This window comes from Myotis myotis, unplaced genomic scaffold, assembly GCF_014108235.1.
Source record: "Myotis myotis isolate mMyoMyo1 unplaced genomic scaffold, mMyoMyo1.p scaffold_m19_p_9, whole genome shotgun sequence".
NCBI lineage: Eukaryota > Metazoa > Chordata > Mammalia > Chiroptera > Vespertilionidae > Myotis > Myotis myotis.
Window position 1 is genome coordinate 258,390 of NW_023416401.1, and position 24,106 is coordinate 282,495.

General features: G+C 53.3%; 1 protein-coding gene across 5 annotated transcripts in view; it reads right to left on the minus strand.

Moving 5' to 3' along the window:
* The window catches only part of NPC1 (NPC intracellular cholesterol transporter 1), a 38,875-nt gene that overhangs the window by 5,374 nt on the left and 9,395 nt on the right, over window positions 1–24,106 (minus strand). For 3 of the 5 annotated variants that reach the window (XM_036323167.1, XM_036323169.1, XM_036323171.1), the window contains exons 2-19: window positions 23,892–24,014; window positions 22,629–22,735; window positions 20,273–20,448; window positions 17,540–17,707; window positions 16,737–16,986; window positions 15,618–15,691; window positions 14,739–15,109; window positions 13,459–13,685; window positions 11,888–11,988; window positions 8,823–8,925; window positions 6,238–6,427; window positions 5,626–5,808; window positions 4,544–4,658; window positions 2,929–3,056; window positions 2,699–2,839; window positions 1,463–1,552; window positions 919–1,109; window positions 539–654 (exon numbers count right to left, since the gene is read on the minus strand). In XM_036323167.1, coding sequence (XP_036179060.1) covers window positions 539–654; window positions 919–1,109; window positions 1,463–1,552; window positions 2,699–2,839; window positions 2,929–3,056; window positions 4,544–4,658; window positions 5,626–5,808; window positions 6,238–6,427; window positions 8,823–8,925; window positions 11,888–11,988; window positions 13,459–13,685; window positions 14,739–15,109; window positions 15,618–15,691; window positions 16,737–16,986; window positions 17,540–17,707; window positions 20,273–20,448; window positions 22,629–22,735; window positions 23,892–24,014 — 2,854 coding nt within the window. Of the gene's footprint in view, window positions 1–538; window positions 655–918; window positions 1,110–1,462; window positions 1,553–2,698; window positions 2,840–2,928; window positions 3,057–4,543; window positions 4,659–5,625; window positions 5,809–6,237; window positions 6,428–8,822; window positions 8,926–11,887; window positions 11,989–13,458; window positions 13,686–14,738; window positions 15,110–15,617; window positions 15,692–16,736; window positions 16,987–17,539; window positions 17,708–20,047; window positions 20,148–20,272; window positions 20,449–22,628; window positions 22,736–23,891; window positions 24,015–24,106 lie in introns of those variants that run through there. The other 2 variants (XM_036323172.1, XM_036323170.1) reach the window with 2 other exon arrangements.

The following is a 24,106-nucleotide window of genomic DNA, read 5'->3' on the forward strand; positions in this document are numbered from 1 at the left end:
AGGAAGGAGCCAAGGAAAAGAGAATGGGTCTCCAGATTTCACTTTAAAACATTTATGAGTATCTTTTCCTGAATCCTTTTCCTTATCCAAAAGCTCAAGCTCCTGTGAGTTTCACAGTCAGACGCATTTGACTGAGATGCCACCTCCATCTTGGCTATAACACGTCCTTCCCTGCGTGAAGGGGCCCTGCGTGAAGGACGGCCTCATGGGCATCACGGAGCCAGGGCTCCCATGTGTTTCTCAAGGAAACGCTGGGACAACCTCGACTCTCAGCGACCACAGGGCAGCCACAGAGCAGACGGCCGATACCCAGCAGGAGGCGACTGGTGTCGTCGGAAAAGACGAGAAACCCCAACTCTGAAACCAGAGCTCCTGACTCAGGCCTGGCTCAGCCTGCAGCCCTGGGGGGACAGCGAGTGACTGAGGAAGGCACGAGACCCAGCGCAGGCAGCGAGTGGGCACACACGGAGGTGAGGGCCACGCGATTTCCACGTCACCACGCTTTTCAGAAAAGCAGGACAGACTCGGGGCGACGTACCCGAGGCGTTGCAGAACTGCCCGGAGCCGCTGTGGACCCGGCAGCACGAGGACTGCGGCTTGACCCAGTCGAAGTAGTCGTCGATCCAGGACGAGGGGGCGAAGCCGATCCGGGTGCTGGGGGGAGAGGAGCGTGACCCCGGGAGCCCCAGGCCGGCCCTGCTCGTGACACCCAGCTTCCCGGCTACACTCAACGCTGCTGCCGGGCGGAAGGACGCTGCACTGGCCCTCCTGGAACCCTGAGCCCAGGAGGTACGTTAGTCCTCTAAAGGCTTTGCTCAGGGAAGGCTCGAGTCAGCATATGTTCCGAAAACCTCATTTCCCGAGAAAATACCTTTTCAGGGAGAACTTTCAACAGGCAGCCCGGGGACAGGTACTCACTAGGCATCCAGCTCAGCTGCGTCGAACAGCTGCTGCACCAGCGAGTCGTTGTTGCAGCCCATGCCCCCGCACACCAGGCTCTGCCCCTGCAGGGATGTATAGTCCAGCCCCTCCTCCACCACGAAGTAGACGGGTGGGCCCGCGTGCAGGAACTGGCTGAGGGACCTGAAATAGTCCATCACGTAGGAATCCTGGAAGAAGAGGCAGCAGGAAGAGTGTGGGCGCGCTGAGGGCGTCTGATGAGGCCCAGTCAGGACTCCCTGCATAGCTGGTCCCATTCCCACCCTCCTGGGCTCTGGTGCTCCCGCAGGTCCCGCTGTCAGGAGGGGGCCTCACAGGGTCAGCCTGCTGCTCGCACCTGTGCTGTGCCCAGCACTGTCTGGGCTCATAGTGCCAGGCCCTACCGCACAGCCTGTGGCAGCTGAGGTCACAGGAGGCCCCGTCAGCACTGGCAGGCACAGCAGGCATTAACCTGAACCATCTGTGTGCACATTTGGAAATGTATCCACCCCTGACCGAGTAAGTTAAAATAAAGGCATCTTACTTCTGGCATTGAAAGGGACTGGTCCAATCCAATTTCCACCTTGTTCAGGACGGCGATGCTGAAGGAGAGAACGCCCACGAACACGGCCATCTGGAATGGGGTGGGTCACAGAAGCACTGCTGGTTACAAGGACCTGAGTAAGGCTCCGCACACAGAGCACAGGCCCCCCTAAACTGGACAGCAAGCCTGAATGGTACACCCAGCACACGGAGGACGGGCGTCTAGAGTCGGAACACCTGGCTCACAGGCGGCCGCTCCGTGCACACAGGGGACAAGGGGAAGTGCTAAGCCTCTTAGCTTCCATCTCCTCAATACACCAGGGAAACAAAGACTCTAATGCCGGCCGTTTCGTGGACGAAACGAGGAAAATCTAGGCATGATCTAGACTTCAGCGCAGCACCTGACACCAGTGTCAGTGAGCCACAGCTGCTCTTACTTCCCCCGTCACTGGAAACTAACGTTCTCTTAGTGGAGCAGTGACAGACAGCAGCTGAGACCACATCCCGTATAGAAACTATAAACAGCTCTGCTGGTCGCGAGGACGAGAGATCGAGGCGCTGCGGGGATGGGGGAGGGGGCGCGCGACACTTAGGGGGCAGCACGGGAGACCCCTGGTCACGGATCTTCACTGTGTGGCAGGTCCATGAATCTTCACGTGGGATAAAAGGACAGGAACCAGACCCGCCCTCTGTGCCCAGTCCAAGTCCTCGTTTTGAGATTGAATTACAACTACGTGAGACACCGGAGGAACTGGGCGAAGGGAATCTGGGCCCCTCTGTACCTTACAACTCAACCTATAATTATTCCAAAATAAAAACTCAAAACAAAAGCTCTTGCTTACATTGACTGCAAAAAAATAGCTAAAAACATTTATGGCCGGGCCAGCGTGGCTCAGCGATTGAGCATTGACCTATGAACCAGGAGGTCAGGGTTCAACTCTGTTAGGGCACATGCCCAGGTTGCAGACTCGATCCTCAGTAGGGGGCGTGCAGGAGGCAGTCGATTGATGATTCTCTCTCAACATTGATGTTTCTATCTCTTTCCCTCTCCCTTCCTCTATGAAATCAATAAAAATATATTTTAAAAAATAAGCATTTACTAGTACGTATTTGTCCGTATCAGCTTTGTTTCTGCACACGCAGCTGACAGCTGTCGGACCCCGTGCGTGCGGTTCTTAGGAGGCACGGGACAGAGTCTGCCGGGAGAAAAGAGGAAGGAAACCCAGTGAGTTCCCACCACGATCGGCCGCATCCAGGCCTTGAGCAGCAGTGGGGAGTAGGAGTCTCGGAAGAAGCGGAACAAGCAGCTCTCGGAGGCCTGGAGGCCGGCGCCATCCTCGCCGCCGCGGACACAGCACAGGATGTCCAGCCGGTTGTTCTGAGGGACAAAGGGAGCAAAGGTCATGCCCTGCAGCGCGTCAGGCTCCAGGCACAGGTGGAACAGCCTGCAACCTGGTAACAACTCACCTCCTGACGCTTCACGTCCAACCCCAGGAGGCTGACGAAGCAGGTGATCTGGAGCAGGAAGTCGATGAGGACGGCCATCCCCGCAAACAGTGAGAAGGTGTGCACAGCGGGCATCATCGACAGGGCTCCTGGGGAGGCGGGTGGGAGGGAGGTGGCCGTCACTGCCACTCACCGCAGAGGGCGCTGGCGCGTCGCACGCTCCCGGGTCCATAGAACACGAGGAGCTGCTCCCTGTCCCCCGCCCCCAAAGGGTGCTGGTCTCGGGAGGGACCGGAGCTGAGAGGAGGCTGTCAGCATCAGAACCACCTGGGAGTTAACATGCAGGTTCCTGGGCTCGGCCCCACCCGCTTAACCAGACAGTGGACTTCACCCCAATTCCCGAGTATTACATAGGCTCTCTGAGCCAATGTGTGCACATCAATACTTGAGAGCCACTAGCACAGGCCATTCTCACGGGGCCCTCCCTGTCCCCGTAAGAGGGACACGTTCCCATCTGCTGTCATACCAACATCAGTCTCTCTGTGTATTTACAGCCACATGAGGGAGCTCCACGCCCACAGCGCGGCTCAGACTCACGGAAGCTGGCCGCTCCGGGCCCACGGGCACTGCAGCCTGCTTGGCCCACACCCTACAAGCCATCTTAAACGTAACGCACTTAGAAGGTAAAACCAGGAGCCCACGTTTAGCAGTGAGTCTGCTTCTCAGTGCTGCTGAGGAAAAGCCTGGCCCGCAGCACTGGGCCGGCGACACACTGGACAGGACAGGACGCTCGGACCTGCCCCGCAGCCCCCGCCGTGTCTCCCCGTGTCCGCCTGAGGCGCAGCAGCTGCGCCCACCCTCCCACTCGCCCTGGGCCTCGCCCTGGAGCTGAGAGGGGAACTAGCTGCTTTGCACCTGCACCATGAGAGGAGCTCAGGCCGCGGGTCGCAGGGCTCGGGGCTCCGTGGGAATGGGAGCTGCTGTGTCCGTGCTGAGAGGCTGCCCCTGCGAGGTTCCTACTCGCCGTGAAGGCCTGGTGGCCCGCAGGCCTGTGTGGGCTGTGTCTCCTCTGACTCTGGGCGAGCCTGACCGGCCTCCTCTCCAGAGGACGAGCCGCTTCTCTCACTACATGCCAGAGGCGGGCAGAGACAGCGGCCCAGGACTGGCTGACTTCCCCAGGAGGAAGGACTGTGAAAGTGCTGGTTCTGTTCCAGCTCCTTGGGCTGAGGAAAGACCCGAGAACCCAGCTTATCACCACGCTGGTCCCGTGAGCGCGTCCACAGGACGACTGCCCGGACAACGGCGTACGCGCCCTGCAGCTGCTGCCTGCGGTTTGGAGCTGCTGCCTGGGGGGCTGTTTTGAGGAACCCGTGGCTGTGCGAGAAGCTATTTTCAAATACCAACATCTGCCATGGGTGCCAGACAGGGGAAGTGGCAGAGGAGTCCTAGGCACCTGGACCCCAAGAGAGACACTGCCTGGAAGACGCAGGAAGACGACACTGGCTAACAGACACCAGGACCTGTCCCACGCTCTCCGGCGTCCACATGGCACCTCCCCACTCAGTGCAGCTCAGGAAGGAAGAGCAGAGGGGCACGTCACACACCAGGCCCCTCCCCAGCAGCTGCAGCCGATTACCTAAGAAAAAGGCCACTGTCTCTGAAAAGGACGACAGGAACATGCTGGGGGCCACTTCTCCCAGGACCCTGCCCAGCTGCTGGTCCAGGGTCTCCCCTTCAAGGCGTTCGTCTCTCTTTAAAAAATCAAGCACGCAACATGAAAGTTTCTCAGTCACCACGCCACCGCTTTGCTTCTGTGTTAACAGTCAAGGAAAATGGTTAGTGGCATCTATGGATTGAACGTAATCTTTGGTGGGGGACCCGGCAGGTCTCAGGCTAGTTCATTCAGGGTGTTCCTGACCCCTGGGCGAGGTGACAGGCGAGGCTCCAGCAAAGGCTGGGTCACTTCTGAGGAAAGTGCATGGGGTGCAGGCTGCAGGCGGCCGATCGTGAAACGATGAGCCACTTACGGGCCACTGAGTCCCACGCAGGGAAGGCTACGGACAAGGCGGGGCCAGGTGAGAACAGTGATGGAGACCGTTTTCTACCTGGCGGGTCCTGTGCTGACCTGCAGTCCTGTTAGTGGCACCTCTGACAAGTCTCTCCTTCCACACTATGCGGAGAATCATTCCATAGCACTTGCACCCAAAGTATTCTCCACAGCCCGTTAGCCCTTTTTGCATGTGTAGAGGGTGTCCCCAAAAATGTATGCACACACTTCCGATAATTATAAAGGCAGTGTTTTTAAAAATACACTTCATTTTCAAACGTAGTAGAATCAGCTGTTAAAGTGTGTATGTACACATTCTTTTGGGACACTGTACTGAACATGTTTAAAATCAGATTCTCACCTTATCATACCAACCAAAGAGGGGGTGAACTTCTTGGTCCCCAATATGCAGAACAAGTGACAGACACCAGAGGGAAGGAGGGTCTGAGTGTCCACACACACTCTGCGTGGAGCCGAGCGGTGCTCATGACGGACACCAGAGGGAAGGCGAGTCTGAGTGTCCGCACACACTCTGCGTGGAGCCGAGCGGCGCTCATGATGGACACCAGAGGGAAGGAGGGTCTGAGTGTCCGCACACACTCTGCGTGGAGCCGAGCGGCGCTCGTGGAGCTCGCCTGTGGCTGCCACACCCCGTGAGACACGACACGCACCTGGTAGGTCTGGACCAGAATGAAGATGTTGTCCACGCCGACCGCCAGCACCAGGAAGGGGATGACCTCGATCACAATGAGGGTGACGGGGACCCCAGCGTAGCTGAAGATGCCCAGCGAGCAGGCCACCGAGCTCAGCACGATGAAGATGCCCGCGACGCCGAGGGAGACCTTGGAATCCACCTGGGACGCAACCAAGACGTCGCTGTCAGCACGCCCTGTCCGACCTGCCACTGACGGCCTTGTCTCCACCCGCCACACGGGACAGCCCAACTGGAGCTAAAAGCTCAACTCGCGGTTTGAGAAAAAATAAGAAAAATTGTCTAGGTCTTCCTAAAGAAGTTATATCATGAGCTTCCATTCTTAGGTGGTAAGTAGACAAATTAGAAAAACTTGGACCATGTGAAATTAATTTTAAGTTGAAGACAAACCAAAAAGTTGGAACTGAGGAAATAAATGCAGGGAATAGGGAATGTTACATACAACTAAAAAAGCACAGGGGAATTTGAGGCAGGTTTGAACACGATAAATTAAGAGGCAAAAACAGGGCCTAGGCTGCACCCTCCACTCCTAACAACACAGGCGCCCACATCCCACACCAGAGGCCCTCACCAGAAGCCTGCTGCAGCTCTGGATGTGCCCCAAGGCGACGGAAATGTACAGAAACATGACGGCATAGCTGGTCACCACGGTGGAGATGTCACTGTTACTCTCACGGTTTAGCTCGTCCTCAATACTTCGCTCAGCAGTGAAGGAAATGGTGAGATTTGGGTTCTTGTAGTTTCTCACAAAGTTAATAAACCTAAAGAGTACGAAGAAGTTTATATTTTTAGTTAAAACTGAGTGAAAGCAAAGTGAGGGACTTCTTCCCAACTTTTAAAAAAAGTTTTTTAAATTTTTATTGATTAACTTTTTTAGGGAGGAAAAGAGAGACTGACTTGTTCCACTTATTCGCACACCCGTGGGCTGATTCCTCATGAGCCCCGAGGACTGAGCCCTGCACCTGGGGACGAGTACCCGGCCGGGCCCTCCCAGGTTCTCCGCCCGAAGCCCCGCTGACTTATCTGCACTCAGATCTTCTCCGCTGGAGACGGGAGGGAGACAGTGCCAGACACGCTGAGTTTTCTGCCATTTAAATCGGTTTGGGACAAATTCGGAAATCAGTTTCTGGTCTCATTCTCTTTCACTAAGATGATTTCTCAGTGCAGTCTGTGCACTGTGATAAAGTACATGCTTGTGGAGTATCATTTAAAAGCTGATCACAGGTTAAAGAAGCTCTATCAGAACCTGGCTGACTCCTTTGCGGGATGGTGAGTTGATTCTAAAATTCCCAGGGAATCGCAAGGGGCCCAGAAGAGCGAAACCTGCTATTTCAAGAACAAGCAGGAGGGTCCGCATGTCCTGACTTCAAACTCATCACAAAACCAGAGTGAACAGGAGTGAGCTGCCCGCGCCAGGCTGCACATTCAGAGTGAAGGAGCAGAACCAGAGTCCACTTACTTTCCAACAGAGGAGCAAACAGCGGAAAAGACTAACTTTTCCCGCAAATGGTCGGGGACACCTGGATAGCCACATGCAAGAGAACGCTGAACCTTTACCTCACACCACATCCAAAAATGAGCTCGAAAGGACCAAAGACCTAATGTGAGAGCTGAGACAGTAAGACTCTTAGAAAAGCACAGACATGAATCTGCACGTCCGGGGGTTAGGGTTCCCAGCCATGACACAAAAAGCACGAGCAACAAAAGAAAAAATGGATAAATTGGGCTTCATCCAAGTTAAAAACGACTGTGTCTCAGAGAACACCGTCAAGAAAGCAAAAAACCAAAAACCAAAAAATGAGAGAAAATACTTGGAAATCATGTTATCTGATAAGGGACGTGCAGACTACATAAGAATTCTTATACTTCAATCATAAAAATACAAATGACCAGCTAAAAAAAGGATAAAGAACATGAATAAACACCTCTCTGGGGAGGTAATGCGGAGGCAGCAAGGGCGTGAAGAGATGCTAGAAGTCGTCAGGCACCAGGGAACCACATCACAGCCCGACAAGGCTGTGCTGACAGGACGGGGAACGTGAAACCGCCACACACTGCGGTGGGAACGTAAGTGGTGCGGTCACTTTGGAAAACCGTCTGGCAGTTCCTGAGTGACATGTGACCCACCCATCCTAATCGTAGTACACACCCAAGAGAAATAAAAAGCTCCCACAGACACTCGTGCACAAATGTCTACAGCAGCATTATTCGCAACAGTCACAGGAGCAACCGCCGCCTGCCTCAGCGGGTGAATGGACACCAGAACCCACTATGTCCACGGACAGACTCACGCAGCCGCAGAAAGGAAGGGACCGGCACGTGCCACGGCCTGGATTAACCTTGACAACATTTTGCTACATGGAAGGTGCCAGACACAGAATCTCACACACACGATTCCATTCATATAAACAAGTTCAGAATAGGAAAGTGCATGGAGACAGAAAGCAGTTAGTGGCTGCACAGGCTGGGAGGTGAGGACGAGAGGGTGGGGGTGGTCGCTAAAGGGGCGGGGCTGCGTTCTGCGGTAAAGACCGTCCTACCATTGGCTGTGGTGACGGCGGCACATCATCTGTGAATATACTAAAGCTGCTGAACTGAACGCTCTCGCTAAGGGAGTGAAATGTATGGTGTGGATCAGACTTGATAAAGCTGCTTTTTAGGAGAATGCACTTGATGCAGATGATGAAGGGAGAGGCACAGCCCGTCCTCCTCATGTCGCCCCGTTCCCTGGAGGCGCAGACACAGTGACGCCGGCCTGGACAGCTTCCTGGGCGTGGGCAGCGTGGGCAGCATATGCTTGCTCACACGTGCTGACTGCGAGTTTATTTAGTGCATCTTGAACCACTTATCACCTGTCTGAATGTCTGCGGCACTTTCTACTTACTTAAGCCTTCCTAATAATGTACATCCAGCTAGCTCCCCGTTTTTGCTGTTAGAACATGATGAAGGAAAAGTTTCTGCATGTACACTTTTGTGTAGGGAGATCTGTTCAAATAATGTTTTTAGGTATGTTTACTCACAGATCTCACTGGTAACAAGTGAAAAGACATCACTCAGATGCGGGGGGCGGGGGGAGGGTGGAGGGTTAGTTTAGTGGAGGAGGCACAGGTGGTCTCTGCTGGTGCCCAGCTTCCCACACACCCTGCGAGCACTCACTCTCTTTCCCAGGCCTGGGCCCTCTGGAGCTTCTCCGTGTCGTTGTAGTAATTATTGACAGGAAAGGTTATCACCAGGGCGGTGGCGTTATTGTAGTTTTGATCTAGAAAGGAAAAATGTGACATCGACAAGGTTACCAGCTTGCAGAAAAGTAGGTCAGTGCAAGGGGCAGTGACGGGACAGCTGGCGACTTCTCCCGGGCTTCGGACCACGCCCCGCGCGCTCGGAACAGCAGTTCCTGAAACGGTGCCTGCGCAGCGTGGGGAACAAATGAAACGGGTTCTCTGTGGACGCAGCACACACTGCCATCCAGGAAGACGCCCTTTTATTTCATTCCGCAGCACACATCCCAGCAGAGCCAAGTGATGCTCAGTGAGCGTCCCTCTCCTTCCTCTCCTCGCTCTCTTGGCCCTGCCCATCCTGGGACTCCTGCCAGGACACTCCACAGAGGCACAAGCAAACACACATATCCTCCCATCCTTCTCTTTTATACAACAGCCACGTACTATTCTGCACACTATGCTTTTACGTTTGTATCTTGAGGCTGTTTCCTTTTAGTACAGAAAGAGCTTCCTTATTCTTTAATCTGCTGTACAATATTGTCTAGTATAATGTAACCAACCTCCCACTGATGGATATTTTTAGTTTTTAAAATCATCAACGGCCGAAACCAGTTTGGCTCGGTGGATAGAGCATCAGCCTGCAGACTGAAGGGTCCCAGGTTCGATTCCGGTCAAGGGCATGTACCTGGGTTGCGGGCACATCCCCAGTGGGGGGTGTGCAGGAGGCAGCTGATCGATGTTTCTCTCTCATCGATGTTTCTAACTCTCTATCTCTCTCCCTTCCTCTCTGTAAAAAATCACTAAAATATATTTTTAAAAAAATCATCAACGAAGTTACTACAAGGACTAACCTTCTATTTTTAATATGCAAAGTACATATTTGTAGAGTCAATTCTTACAATCACCGAATCAAAACGTTTTTGCATTTCTAATTGTGACTGATTCTCCCAAATTGCCCACCAAAATTCTACCCTATTTTTCACTCAACAGAATATTTACTGAGACACTTTAGTGCCTGGCAGGACTTAAGTACCATGGATACATCAGTGAACAAAGGAGATGAGACCCCTGTCTTTTCCTGGAGTTTATATTCTAGGCCCCAGTTTACACGCCCCACCTGTGGCTGCCCCGCCGTCACCCATCGGTTCCGAGCTCACAGCCCTTTGCTCACCTGTGAGGCAGGAAGACTGAGGTGAGTGCCCGTCACTGCCTAGGAGTGGGTGGAGCATGTCCCCTCTGTAATGTTAACTGTCATATGGCTTCCCTCCTTTTCTCTTTTTACACAAGAGCTCTTTATATATTAAAGAAATGCTATTATGTATACTAATTTTTTTCTCCAGTTTATTGCTTTTATTTTTTAAACCCTTATGGAGTTTGCTCTCCATGTAGGAATTTAAAGTTCTGATGTAGTCAAATCCATCAGTGATTCCTGCGGTGGCTCTGAGTTTTATCTTGCTAGAAATGCCTTCTCCATTTAAAAATTCCTCCTGTATTGTCTTCTAGTCCTTTATAGTTTCCCTTCTTACATTTCAACCTGGGGTCCATCTGGAATGCATTTTGGCGGAAGGAATAAGGTAGAGATCAAATTTAATCTGGCGGCTGTGACTAGCAAGCTGGTGCCGTCTTTCCCACCACAGAAATGGCACTTTATTACGGGCGGAGCAGGGCTTAGGGAACATCCGCCTCTGCAGTAGGGCGGAGAGAACCCACGGAGTCGCCGTAACTAGGCTTCAGACGCCAGAGCCGCCACGTGAGTCAGCACCCACGGCCGGGCCACCCACCCCGAGGTGCTACGGGGACCAGCAGAGAGAAAGCCAATGGCTCCCCCACTTAACTGTGTCTGCGCTCTCAGCCAATGGCTCCCCCACCTTAAATGAGTCTGCGCTCTCAGCCAATGGCTCCCCCACCTTAACTGTGTCTGCGCTCTCAGCCAATGGCTCCCCCACTTAAATGTGTCTGCGCTCTCAGCCAATGGCTCCCCCACTTAACTCTGTCTGCGCTCTCAGCCAATGGCTCCCCCACCTTAACTGTGTCTGCGCTCTCAGCCAATGGCTCCCCCACTTAACTGTGTCTGCGCTCTCAGCCAATGGCTCCCCCACTTAACTGTGTCTGCGCTCTCAGCCAATGGCTCCCCCACCATAACTGTGTCTGCGCTCTCAGCCAATGGCTCCCCCACTTAAATGTGTCTGCGCTCTCAGCCAATGGCTCCCCCACCTTAACTGTGTCTGCGCTCTCAGCCAATGGCTCCCCCACCTTAACTGTGTCTGCGCTCTCAGCCAATGGCTCCCCCACTTAACTGTGTCTGCGCTCTCAGCCAATGGCTCCCCCACCTTAACTGTGTCTGCGCTCTCAGCCAATGGCTCCCCCACCTTAACTGTGTCTGCGCTCTCAGCCAATGGCTCCCCCACTTAACTGTGTCTGCGCTCTCAGCCAATGGCTCCCCCACCTTAACTGTGTCTGCGCTCTCAGCCAATGGCTCCCCCACCATAACTGTGTCTGCGCTCTCAGCCAATGGCTCCCCCACCATAACTGTGTCTGCGCTCTCAGCCAATGGCTCCCCCACCTTAAATGAGTCTGCGCTCTCAGCCAATGGCTCCCCCACCTTAACTGTGTCTGCGCTCTCAGCCAATTGGTTTAGAAAGAAAAGAATCCATCAGTGTTGGGTCTCCACCTGGCACGATGTCTCTTCCTGTCACAGGGGTTCTCAGCCTGAGGCCCCCGTATCCCGTGGGGTCCTACAGGTGGGCTCCCCGGGTTTCGGGAGTGCCTGAGGCTGCACTGCATGTTGTGTGACGTATGCACTTACATGATCCTGGGGACACGCCCTTAACTTTTCACAGCTCCCTAAAGTGTGACCTAAATCCAGAAAAACACAAACCCACAGGAGATATTGCATTTGGGATTGAAGAAACAGGAGATTAATACAAGTGTTGAATGTGTAAAGCCTTTATGACTTCCACTGGACTGTCAATCAAAGGCCAGGCCCACTATTCTCTCACTCACCGTCATAGCCTCCCAGCACCAGCCACGGGAACACGGGCCCCCCGAAGGTCCCCAGGCAGGGGTCGTGCAGCAGGCTGGTGTCATTCAGCGAGGCAGGAGCCCTGCGAGGAGACAGCCCGTTAGAACCAGCCTCGGGCCATCCGAGACCTGACTGCTGACCAGGCCACCCCGTTTTTCACTCATGTATTCAACAGAACATCCACAAATCCAAGCATCACGTGGGCCCTAAGGCTCCTCAGGACTCCCTGAGCGCGGCAGGAAACACAGCACGATGTGACTCGCGTCACTCGGTGCCGGGCAGACAGGGAGCAGCTACACAGGAAGAGCCGTCCCTACAGGAGCTGCGTGTGCAGAGCCAGGCCCCGGCCCAGGGAGAACCCGCGGGAGGGAGTAGGCTGTTCATGCACCTCAGTGTGGGGGTGGGGGTGGGGGCGGGGCCAGAACAGGCATCGGGGGAGGAGAAAGCAAGAGGTGGCGGTTTGAGGAACAAGAAGTCCTGTGTCCAGAGCATGGGGGACCCCCGCGGGGACGAGAGAGAGAGAGAGAGAGAGAGAGAGAGAGAGAGAGAGAGAGGCGCCTGGGAAGTGACAGATTGACAGATGATGAGAAGAGGGCTCCGTGCAGGGCTAAGTGTCGTGTTTCATCCTGAAGGCACGGGAATAATGAGACCTGGGACAGGGCAGGGGCTGCTCTCCAAAGACAACTGCGCGCAAAGCGGAAGGAGGTCTGTGTGTGGAAAGAGGGGGCAGGGAAATAGTAGGGGTCTGTGCAAGGCCCAGGGAGGACAGCCAGGAGCTCAGCCCCTAAAGGGTCACATTTAGGAACAAGAACAGACAGAACGTAAGGTCATCGCCCCAGGCGAGGAGTCAGAGCGCTCCACTCCTAAGACGCGGTGCCCGCCAAGATGGCCAGAGCACCTCCCCCGGTGAAGAACAGCCCTGGTGACATCTGACCGGCTGAACAGGCGTGTCCAGGCCAGACCAGGACACAGGGCAGAGCGTCAGGGGCCGCCCAACTGCCTGAATTATAGACACTCTGCCAGCCAGACACGCCTCCTGCAGGAAGCAGCTTTCCTGCCCGAATCTAAACCTGCCCCCGCCGGCCGCCTCGGCAAGGGGACGCTGCCCGGTTCACGACCATTCCTGTCCTCACATAAACTCATGTGAGCGATAAGGCAGGCACCACAGCGTTCACGTGTGTGTGTGGTTGTGTGACCGATGATGCCACGTGTTGTCAGTCCAGACACAAGCCTCCTTCCGGCAGAGGCGCCTGCGGCTCCTCGACAGACGCTCACCTGGGCCTGACTCGCCGCTCCGTCCACTGTGGACTCTCCCTCCGAGTCCACAGCTCCCTCTCCCTCTGAGCAGCCCCACCCCAAAGCTGGCACCCTGCCTGCCCGCCCAGCTCACCGTCTCCACGCCCGCCTCTGCCTGGCACCAGGGCTGCCCCCTTGCCCCTTCTGTTGGGAATCTGCCTCCATGCTCACCCCGGCTCCAGGTGCACACGGGTGCAGCAGCAGCAAGCGCATGGGTGTCGGTGGGGGGGGGGCGAGCGAGCGACCTGCCACGTACCGGACACAGTACAGCAGGTGCGTGTGGTAATCTGCGTAGATAAAGAAGTCGTCCCCTATCTCGTGGTCCAGCATGGAGTGGCTGTTCTGGAAGTAATTTAACACACTCAGGATGGTGCAGTTCTTGTTATACGGGGAGAGCGGGGCCAAGCAGATGTCCTGGAGGGTCACGGTCTCGTTGTTGTAAGATGCAGTGATGTGTTCAATGGCTGTTTGTAAGTTAAGAACCTGAAACAAGATACAAATCCGGAAACACGTCAGATTTCTCTAAGTCTGACTCATCCCTGCTGCAGAGGGGTCAGAAGATAGAGTACTTGGGGGAAACCCTTCCTAAGACAGAGCAGAGCAGATGGGGGCACAGGGTGGCAGGGCATCTGATGACACCCAAGATGGCAAACTGGGATGGGGACCCTATATCGAGGCGTACAGAGAGATGGGGAGGCAACCCCATCACCAGGCAGAGCACATGAGCCTCATCCCTCGCACCCTTCTCCAGCAGTGACCAGCAGGAAGCAGCAGTGACCGGCAGGGAGCAGCAGTGACCGGCAGGAAGCAGCAGTGACCGGCAGGGAGCAGCAGTGACCGGCAGGGAGCAGCAGTGACCGGCAGGAAGCAGCAGTGACCGGCAGGGAGCAACAGTGACCAGCAGTGACTGGCAGGGAGCAGCAGTGACCAGTAGGGCCAGCAGGGAGCAGTAGGGCCAGCAGAGAGAAGCAGGCCTTCTCCTCCAACACGCCCCTCACATCAACACCCGCGAAAGCCCAACGTTTAATGCCATTGTGCAATCACTGATTAAACAGGAGGAGGGAGGCAGTGTGTCCACAGGCACATTTCCCCGGGGCCAGCACGATGGGGAGAACAGGTGGATCTCGTCCCAGATGCCTCAGTAGCTGCAGCCAGTGGCACCGTCACCCCTGAGGGCAGAGCAGTGGCCGCTCTGCCCAGGGCACAGGACCGGTAGGCTCAGACCTCTGGGTTCTAGCACATTATCTCTAAACGCCCAGGGGGAGAGTCGCAGGTTCCCAAGGGAACTAGAACACAGACGCTTCAGTACAGAAACACTCACCCCAGCTTCTAGAAAGAAGCAAGACCTACCAGATGCAGCACATACAAAAGCGGATTTTTCATGCAGTTCAACACCTGTCATTCACCTTCTTGAGGACTCACTTTACTTTCACCATTAAGGTTTTTAATCTCCCACCACACTCACACCCAGAGCTGGTGGTGAAGCCGGCAAACCACCGTGTGCCCTGGAACCGCTGTCTGCGAGGCGCAGATTACCTGGTGCAGAATCCCTTTGTCGAGCGGAGGTCCGAAGGGCACGTCGGACCCCGAGGGGTACGGCTCGTAAGTGTGCACGGCGGTGTGCGGCGCCTGGATGATGAGCTGCTCCGTGCGGAAGAAAGGCCCGAAGTGGGTGTCGAAGTACTCCTTCTCCAGGCGCGCCTGGCTGCTGGGGGCTGACCAGAGGTCCACGGGGCTGGTGGTGACGCGGACGAACACCAGGCCCGAGGAGCAGGCGGCGATGAAGGCCAGGGAGGAGAAAATGACACAGCCGGGGTTTCGGACACAGAAGGAGCCCCACCGGGTGAAGAGCCGCCTCAAGCAGCCCTCGAAGGCGGCACCAAGCGGGTCGCAGCAGGAGGCCTCCCCTAAAGGAGAAGAGGGGGGTGGTAAGGGCCAGGCCATTCCTGAACGTTGGGCAGGGAAAGCATCAGCTATGCCTCCACCTGGCAGGAGTCCTGGCTGCACCTCCCCGTGCGCTGGCCCTCAGTGTCCTACCTGCCCTGGAGGCCACCCTTCCTGCCTGCCCACCATGATCGCCAGGCCCACCCCAGGAGGACGATGCTCAGGTACCCGCCTCTGAAAGGCCAGCTCTCTGGCACCCTGAGCTCAGCAGCTCCGTAACCTTCCCTGCTGCTCCCGCCTCAGCCCTGGTCAGCACCCAGCTCTATCCCCGCCCATGGTCCCTGCCCACCGTCACCCATGGCTGCTGGTAATTACTTGGCTCCGACCTGCCACCCCACTAGCCCGTAGTGACATGGCAGGGCCTGTCTGTCCTGCTCGGAGCTGTCCTCGGCCGGAGCAGTCTGTCCCCACAGGCGCATAAACACCCACGCCAACGCCACCCACCCTTTCATTCAAGTACAAGGGGCCTACCTGTGTCGCTGACACTAATCGGGAAAGCTATGCTGCTATCAATGGGGGTGTACTCGGAGACCAAGTACCGTTTTCTGAAAAGTAAAAGCACGTTAGTATCAGGGGGTTTCAACACAAGGAGGTCTCTGACATTCCCGCTCAAAGCTTCCTTCCTCATCCCATGGTCCTCTTCCCCCTAAGTTCCCAGAGTGCTTGCACAGCGTCCATGTCTCTCCCCCAAGACACTGATCAACTACAGAGAGAAACAGTAACTCCACAGTGGAGAGCCCAGTGCTCACGGGGAGCGCCCAGCAAGGGGACTCGCTGACATCACGTGCCCCTGGCAGGACATGCTGAGAGGGGTGCCACAGCAGGGCTGTGAGGTTCCTGGGCAAAACCCACAGCCTCACCCAACCATGAGGAAGTAGCAGTAAAGCTGAATCGAGGGACATTCCACAAACAACCGACCAGGACTCATCCGCAGTGCCAAAGTCATAAAAGGGAAAGACTAAGGCACTACCTGTCACCGGCTAGAGGAGACCAAGGAAACACAAAAGGGATGCAGTGTGGGGTCCCACAAGGGAAACAGGCAGGTTTTCATATCGTCCATAGCTTAGCTAAGATTATACCGTCATTTCCGTGGCTTTGGTAATTATAAATGATGGGTTATGTAATTGCAACATTAGGGGAAACTGGGTAAAGGATAAAGTATGAATTAAGACCACACACACAACACACACACAGCACATCTTCGTACCTTTTTCCTAAGTCTAAAATTATTTTAAAATAAAAAGTTAAATAAAATAAACTGTCCTAAATCAAGATGCAAATATCTAAAGGGACTATAGTATAGTATTGCATTTAAATAAATTTGCATCAGATTAGGTTCCGAAGACTTTCTAATGGGTGATCTCTGCACGGTGCTAATTCACACATCCTTTTGAATGAATCAGTGAGACCAGCTTCTAATGTCCCAGTGTCTGCACAGGCCCTGATTGTTTCCTGTTGCCAGACATAAGCATCCACAGGATGGTTTTAGTGCAGAGAACTGTTTCCTGTCTAAGTGCCCAAGGTCTGCCGCCTGAGCTGCAAGTGCACCGTGGGTCATGTGCTCCGTGGAAGGACAAACAAACGGCTTACCTATAGCACCACACGGCAAAAATGGCTCCAAAAAACATGAGCAGAAACACCATGTAGGTGGCCCACATGACGACGTACATGGCGTCCAGGCCCCAGATTCTCCAGGGGACGGGAGGGGGCGGCGGCTGGGGTCGGGGGCCGCACACGGCCGAGCAGTCCTGGCAGCTGCAGGGCCCGGTGACCTCGTCCACGGGCTCGGCACAGCCCTTGGTGGCGTTGTTCATCGGCTCCATGCCGTGGGCCGGGAGGTCTGCAGCGAGGACGGTGTTGAGTGAAAGTCTCAATTTAAAAACACTACAGCGCTTGCGTTAAACACACTGAAACCCAATGATAAGCACACTGAGCTCTATAGCACGACTGGAGGTTTCTATCTGACCAGATTCTGTGCTGCCGCTGAGTCCTGTAAAATTTTAAGCTGCTGCGGTAACTCTGAGCACAGACAGTTTTGTCGCTGAGATTTGAGCGCCTCACCTTCCAAGTCCTGGTTCCCACTGAGCAGCGAGGCTGACACAGCGCAGAACTCCTGACCAGGCTTCTGCAAGGATCTGGCCTTTGATTTTTTAAATAAAAGCCCAGGTGACCCTTTCAATCACGCAGCAACACCTGAAGGCAAGTCTTCCTCCTCCTCCACCCCCCTCCCAGACCCCGGTGACCCCGGTGACCAGGGCAGGACAAGTGCCCGCCCCACCCCCTCAGGGGAGGGGCACCCAGGCTGCCACCTGGCTCATCTTCCTGCTGCACTGAAGGCTCCTGGGCGCTAACACGCTAACACCCGGACTGCGCCGCCCTGAGTGCGTGCCCACCTGAGAAGACGGGAGTGATGGTGAAGGGGGCCTGGCCGTTGTCCTTGTTGAACATGTACTCGATCCAGTTGGTGGCGTTGCAGGCTGCGGCCTCCTTCCCACACAGGAGCCCCAGGGCCTTGTCGTTGCTCGAGGGGGCCTCCACGTCCCTGCAGGCGTTGTACATGGCTAGCAGGGGAAAGGGAGGAAGGCGAAAATGCCACTGCCGTCACAGGGCGAGGCCACAAAGGCCTCCGTGTGTGACCTGGAGTGCACGTGCATGTGCACCGTGGGCAGAAGGCAGGACGGAGCGGCCACAGTGCACAAGGGCGGTACCGGAGACCACCCCTGACCCAGCTCGTCACACCGACTTGGCCAGAGTCCAGTCTCCCACACGACAGGCAGGAAGCCAGTCCTCCCGGGAGCCCATGCTGCCCAGAGGCACCCTCCCTCCTGCATGGAGGAGCGGCTGAGGCTGAGGATGGACAGCTAAGAGCTTAGCACCCCTCGGTCAACAAAGCTGGCTCCAGAAACCTCCTGCGGCAGGAAACTACACTGTAACAGGACTGTTTTCTTACCTCACGGGCAGAGTATGCACTGCACGTGTACAGGACCACACCTGCCATCTGTGTATTTTGTTTCTTTCTAATTTGTCTGGCTTACAGTTTTCTTTCCTTTCCCTGAGTCTGAGGGTTCCTCTCTCACCCATTCTGGAAAGTACTCAGCCGTTTTCCTTTTGCTCACTGTCTCCCCAACTCTCTCTCTCTTGTCTTTTGTCAGAGCTCCAAACTTTACCCCATGTGCCACTTCTGTAATGATCTGTGCAAGCCTCTGCTGTCCTCTGGGTAATTCCGTCACATCTTCCAGCCTGCCACGTGGTTTTCAGGTTTTTATTTCAGTGAGTATTTCAAGCATACAGAAAACATGGAGGATACAATTCCCATTTACTCACCACCCCACTATAGCTATCTCACTACTTTACATTTGCCTCAACATTAAAAAAAAAAAAAAAAGACTAAAGACACAACTGAGGCTCTGACTCCCTCCCTGTGACCATCCTCCGTCCTTAAGGCAACCACATCCTGAATCTGATGCTTATCTTTCCTGTGCATGCACACACTTTTATGTCATATTCATGAATATATAGCATTGTTTAATATAAACAACATATTAACATGTATATTCTATAACATTTTCAGTCAACATTTTAAAGCAGGGGTCCTCAAACTACGGCCGCGGGCCACATGCGGCCGCCGAGAACATGTATCCGGCCACCGGGTGTTTTTGCCGCCGCCGCCTGTCCTGCTTAGCAGCCGACCCGTCCCGGGCTCGCAGTGCGCATGTGTGGAGTGTCTGAGGGACAGGGAACTGGCCCCTGTTTAAAAAGTTTGCGGACCTCTGCTTAAAGAGTCATTCATGTGACTGCCCTAGCTCTCAGATATTTGAACAGTTTTAAGTGTTCCACTATTGACTATGACTATGCTCCCATATGTCATCCACTCTCTTAATTAGCATTAGTGTCTCTGATTTTTGTTTCTAACAATTTCCAAGGTTAGCATTTTTAGTCTAAATATTTTTTAGTATAATGAGCAAAAATAGAAACTAGATGAATAGAGGAATCAATTCTCTCACTTCATCTATCAACTAGCCACTTTCCTTAATCAGTAGCAGCACTCCTGTTACATGGATCAATTTCCACATGCATGGTTCAGAATGACCGCTCTCTGTTCAGCAGACTGTCTTTTATGTCACATCTTTTGGCATCTTACTTTCTGTTGCTTCTGTGAGTGGGACTTTTATCTATTAATTTTTTGTTATGTTTTTAATTGGCCATTACAATTAAAGTTGTATGTTGCTCTTCTAATCAACAACTCTGTCAAATTCTTACTCTCTTACTTTATAGGTCATTCTTGGGCACATGATTTAGCTGTGTCTGATCTGCTGCTTATCTTTCAGCCATTTAAATGACTATTTCTCATTAGTAGGTCCAGGTGGTTCTATTTCTAATCTTTCATTCTCTTTCTCTAGAATCTTACTCTTTCAAAATTCTTTCATCTCCGCCCTAGCCTGTGTGGCTCAGATGGATGAGCGTTGTCCCGTGCACCAAAAGGCTGCTGGTTCAATTCCCGGTCAGAGCACATGTCCCAGTTGCCGGTTCAATCCCCAGCTAGGTGCTTGTGGGAAGTAACCAATCAGTGTATCTCTCTCCTTCTCCCTTCTGCTCTCTTTCAAATCAATAAAAACATATTTTAAAAAATTCCTTTATTTCACTGATTTTCAACAAACATCATATGGTCTTTTCAGATTGTCCTATTATTTCTAGTTGTTGGGGTCCCTCTCCCTGGATTGCTATACCTGCTTCCTTTCCATTCTGGCAATCTGTTTCTTCACAGCCAAAATGTCCTCTCTGCCAACTACTCTCCACCCCACTCCTCAGTCTTGCAGTAATTCATGGAGTCACACAATTCATGTCCAACAGAACTACAGTTCCATTGTTTCTAAAATGTACAGAAGGAAACTTGCACATACTCAGAATTCCCATGTGGAAGCGTATTGTTAGGAAGCAGTTAAAGCAAATCTCCTCTTTCAGGAGATTGTTGTATAGGGTTCGGATACAAGCAGCAACAACCTGCATTCACGGACAATGAAACAAACATTGTCACTTTCACACAGTTGACAGGACAGCAAAAAGGAACAACCTGATCCACAGCCGGATACCAATTGTAAAAGAGGAATAATTGAAAGTGTACTTACCATTGGCAAAACTCTCTCCGACATAGTACTGTAGCTCCTTCACGTTGGTTTTATTCTCGTGGGTAACAGGGTCCACATACTCTTCGGTTTCTGTAACGTTCAGAAACTGGCTTTGTCGAGGGCTACATGTCAGCTCACAAAACAAGTTCATCAGGTTATAAAAACAGGATGGACATCTAGAGAAAAAGTAATCATACTTTGTATGATGTCACAGATAACAGGACTAACAAAACGATGATTTAAAATACGAAAAGCATATTTAAATTTTATTATCATGAAGACACATTACACCCAGCCCCTATAAATAAGCCTAAAACAGGGGTGGGCAAACTTTTTGACTCGAGGGCCACAATGGGTTCTTAAACTGGACCGGAGGGCCGGAACAAAAGCATGGATGGAGTGTTTGTGTGAACTAATATAAATTCAAAGTAAACATCATTACATAAAAGGGTACGGTCTTTTTTTCAATAGTTTTATTCATTTCAAATGGGCCGGATCTGGCCCGCAGGGCGTAGTTTGCCCACGGCTGGTAAACCCTCGTGTTAAAATAAAGACACCTCTCTAAACATGGCCCTTATTACTACATCTATGTTGTCCAGATGTAATGTCAAGCAGCAAAATGCGTCTCTGAATTCTGCACTTTCTAATTTAGAGAAATGTTTTCCATGACTTGAAGCTAAAGGGACTTAAACGCCTCATGGTGACAGTGATGAGTTTACAGCCCACTGAAGGGCTCTCCCCAGCCCCAGCTAACACAGGCCTCCCTCACTCAGGAGCACTCCCTGTGGCCTGAGGAGGGAGCAGCACTGGTGGTCGGAGGAGCAAAACCACAGGTGCCTGCGGGCCTCAGGCTCGAAGGTTAAGCTCCTGAGGTGGAGTTTTGTGGCAAAAGCACTCTCTCCTCTCTGGCTCACAGCTCTCTGCAAAACGACTGCTTCATTGGACCTGCAGCACAACCAGTCACAACGGCTCCGATCCGAGGGCGACCACTCGGGATGTGTTTGAGCCTCACAGCCCCTGGTGCAGTGAAGACAGGGCCACACACCCTGACCCTCACGAGCCTTGTGCGTTACCGTGACAACAACGGGAAGGACACCGGCACCATTTATAAAACCACTTTTGGTGCAGTTTTGTCACTCTCCAGGAATTACAAACTCCCGCCCGGCTACGCATTTAATCTCCACAGTCCTCGATCTGACAGCTGCCTGGCATTCCACAGAGCGACTTCTCATCGTTTCCACTGTGGATAAAGCGTCGGCACCGCGGACAACATGGAGACAGTGCGGTTCCCTCTGACATCGTAATGCCTTCCCTAGGCGGTGCTAGAGAAACGAGGTTGCCGAGCCGTGGCTCCAGGCTGGCTCCATCGGCACCACAGGACATGCCGCCCAATCAGATCTTAACTTTCCATCTGTCATTAAATTGTGCGTCGTCCTGGAAGAACAATTGAGGGACTGTTTCCCCTCTTTACCAGCAACTTAAACTTCTGGGAAGGAGCAGAAATTCCTTGGTGGACGCCGACGTGGGCCCTTTGCCTGTAGATCTCTGCACAGAGCAGCATCCCCACGTCATACATCCTTCCCATCGGCCTTGTGACAAGACCACGTCCGCTTGTCCTTCTGCACATGTGAGAGCTGCTGCGTGGCTTAGACAAGAACATCTCGCACGTCACCCACTCACTGCCCTGGTCATAGAGCACAGACTGGACAGCAAACGGACTCTGACAAAACCAGCCGGCTACACCAGAACAATCCTGTTAACAGTCAAGGCCAGCTCTCGGGAGGCCTGGACTCAAGCACATCACGTCACCCCCGGAAGAGAACCAGGTGCAAACCCGGGAGGTGAAGGGGGGCGAGGAGAGACTCCACATGAAGGTGTGGGTCAGAGACCTGAGCAGAACCCCTGGGGGCAGAGCTCCGTGTGGAAGGACCTGGTTAGTCACAGCGCAGAGGCCCTTTGGGGTGAAGACAGCTCGGAGGAAAACCAAGTATAACTCTGGCTGTAAGTAACTAGGAGAAAAGTAAGTCTGATAATTACTACTTTATCAGAAAGTATTCATAGTTCCTGGAAGTCTTAAGATTGCTTTCTCAGAATAAAACAAAACCTTAAAGGAACGGGAATGTGCCGGCTAAGAAGTGCAGGAGTTCCTGCTCAGCGCCTTCGTCAGGCTCAATGGCTCTGAGGGAAACCACATACAATAAACCAATGTCACCACAGAGTGACTGACAGACACAAGAGCTCAGCTCCTACAGCATCTCGGCGACATTATAAAGAGATGACGTTGAAGGAAAGGGCCTTATTCGAGGACCTGCAGACCTAACACCATCTTCTCCTGCTTGCCTGGTGGCCGACCTACCTGGACAGAAACTGGAGAGGCAGCTGCAGGTTGTCTTTCAGGGTCCGGAGCTGCTGCACATCACAACAGAGGCTGACGTTGCCAAAGAAGAGCCCCGGACAGAGTTCCTTTGGTGGAGAAAGCATGGAAATCAGGGCAGCACAGTCCAACAGAGACAGACATCACCAGGGAAACAAGCAGCTTTATCCACCCTTTCCCGTGCACAAGGCGCAGACCCTCTTGGCAAAGGCCTTGTAGAATTCTTTTAAAGGCCATCAATGCGCTAGTTCAAAGCTAAGGATTCACAAAAGTAGGGACAGTTCAACTTTTTTCTTATGTGGAAGCTCACTCTCCTCCCTTGACCAGTCAGCTTACCTCTCCTGTGCTTTTTCATTTACGTTGGACCAGAATGCTATTCACTGTATATCCGGGAGCCACTCCAGGGTAGGTCAATGCCTTTAACTATTTGGATGAAGGAGCAACATCTCCAACACCTGCTATCCTGTCAAGTTGATTTTAGATACTTACGCCTCTAAACTAGTCTTTCACCTTTATTTTCCCAATTCTTCCTCACATCTCTGTGAACCAGGGATGGTGAAGGAGTTGACAGAAAACAGAATGCCGGTAGCAGCCAAGCCCACAGGCTCTCAGAGGAAGACCAAGGAACCACTAAATGAACGGAGGACAAAGAAGCCACAGCCCTGTCGCTGCCTCGTCCACTCAGGTCCTGAAATCCAGAACCAGGCGAAGCTAACTTCCAGCCCATTTGGAAGAAGGTGCAAAGAGCACCTCTGATACACCAGGGTCAGTCCCCAACAGTGACCTGCAATGAGAAACTTCACGGGAAAGGCGTGAAGTCAGCCCCGAAAACCCACCCCTGGAGTCGTCTTATCTCCTCTGTCGTCATATGCTGCCTAGTGGTTTCGGGTCAGAGTTAACCCTGCAGGTGTTTCCCCTCAACCCCCGCGCACAGTAATACAGTGGGGCCTTGACTTACGAGTGTCTTGACTAACGAGTTTTTTCGAGATACAAGCCGTCTCTCGGCCGATTTTTTGCTTTGAGTTGCGAGCTAAAATTCGGGTTACGTACGAGCCAGCTTCAGATACCCCACCGCTAGTTGGCGCAGCGAACGTCACAGTGATTTGGCAAAGGAGTAATTTGAGTTACGAGCTCCATCACGGAACGAATTAAACTCGTAAGTCAAGGCCCCACTGTATCTCAGACATGATCACAGAGGCTCTCTGATTCGAATCCATGTTCCCAGCACCCAGAGGACGGACTTACCTGCACTAAGTCATACCCGTCCTTCGGCAGTGCCTTCGGGAGCCCGGAATACTCGCAGTTGTACCTCTTGTCTCCAGAAGCAATCCCACACTCTCCATACCAGACACAGGACTGCGGAAACACCTGTGGAATCAACAAACGGTTCCCCGGGGCCTCAGCAGCAGGAAGCACCCCACAGCTCCCACACAGAACTCCCACTGTCACCTGGGAAGGGG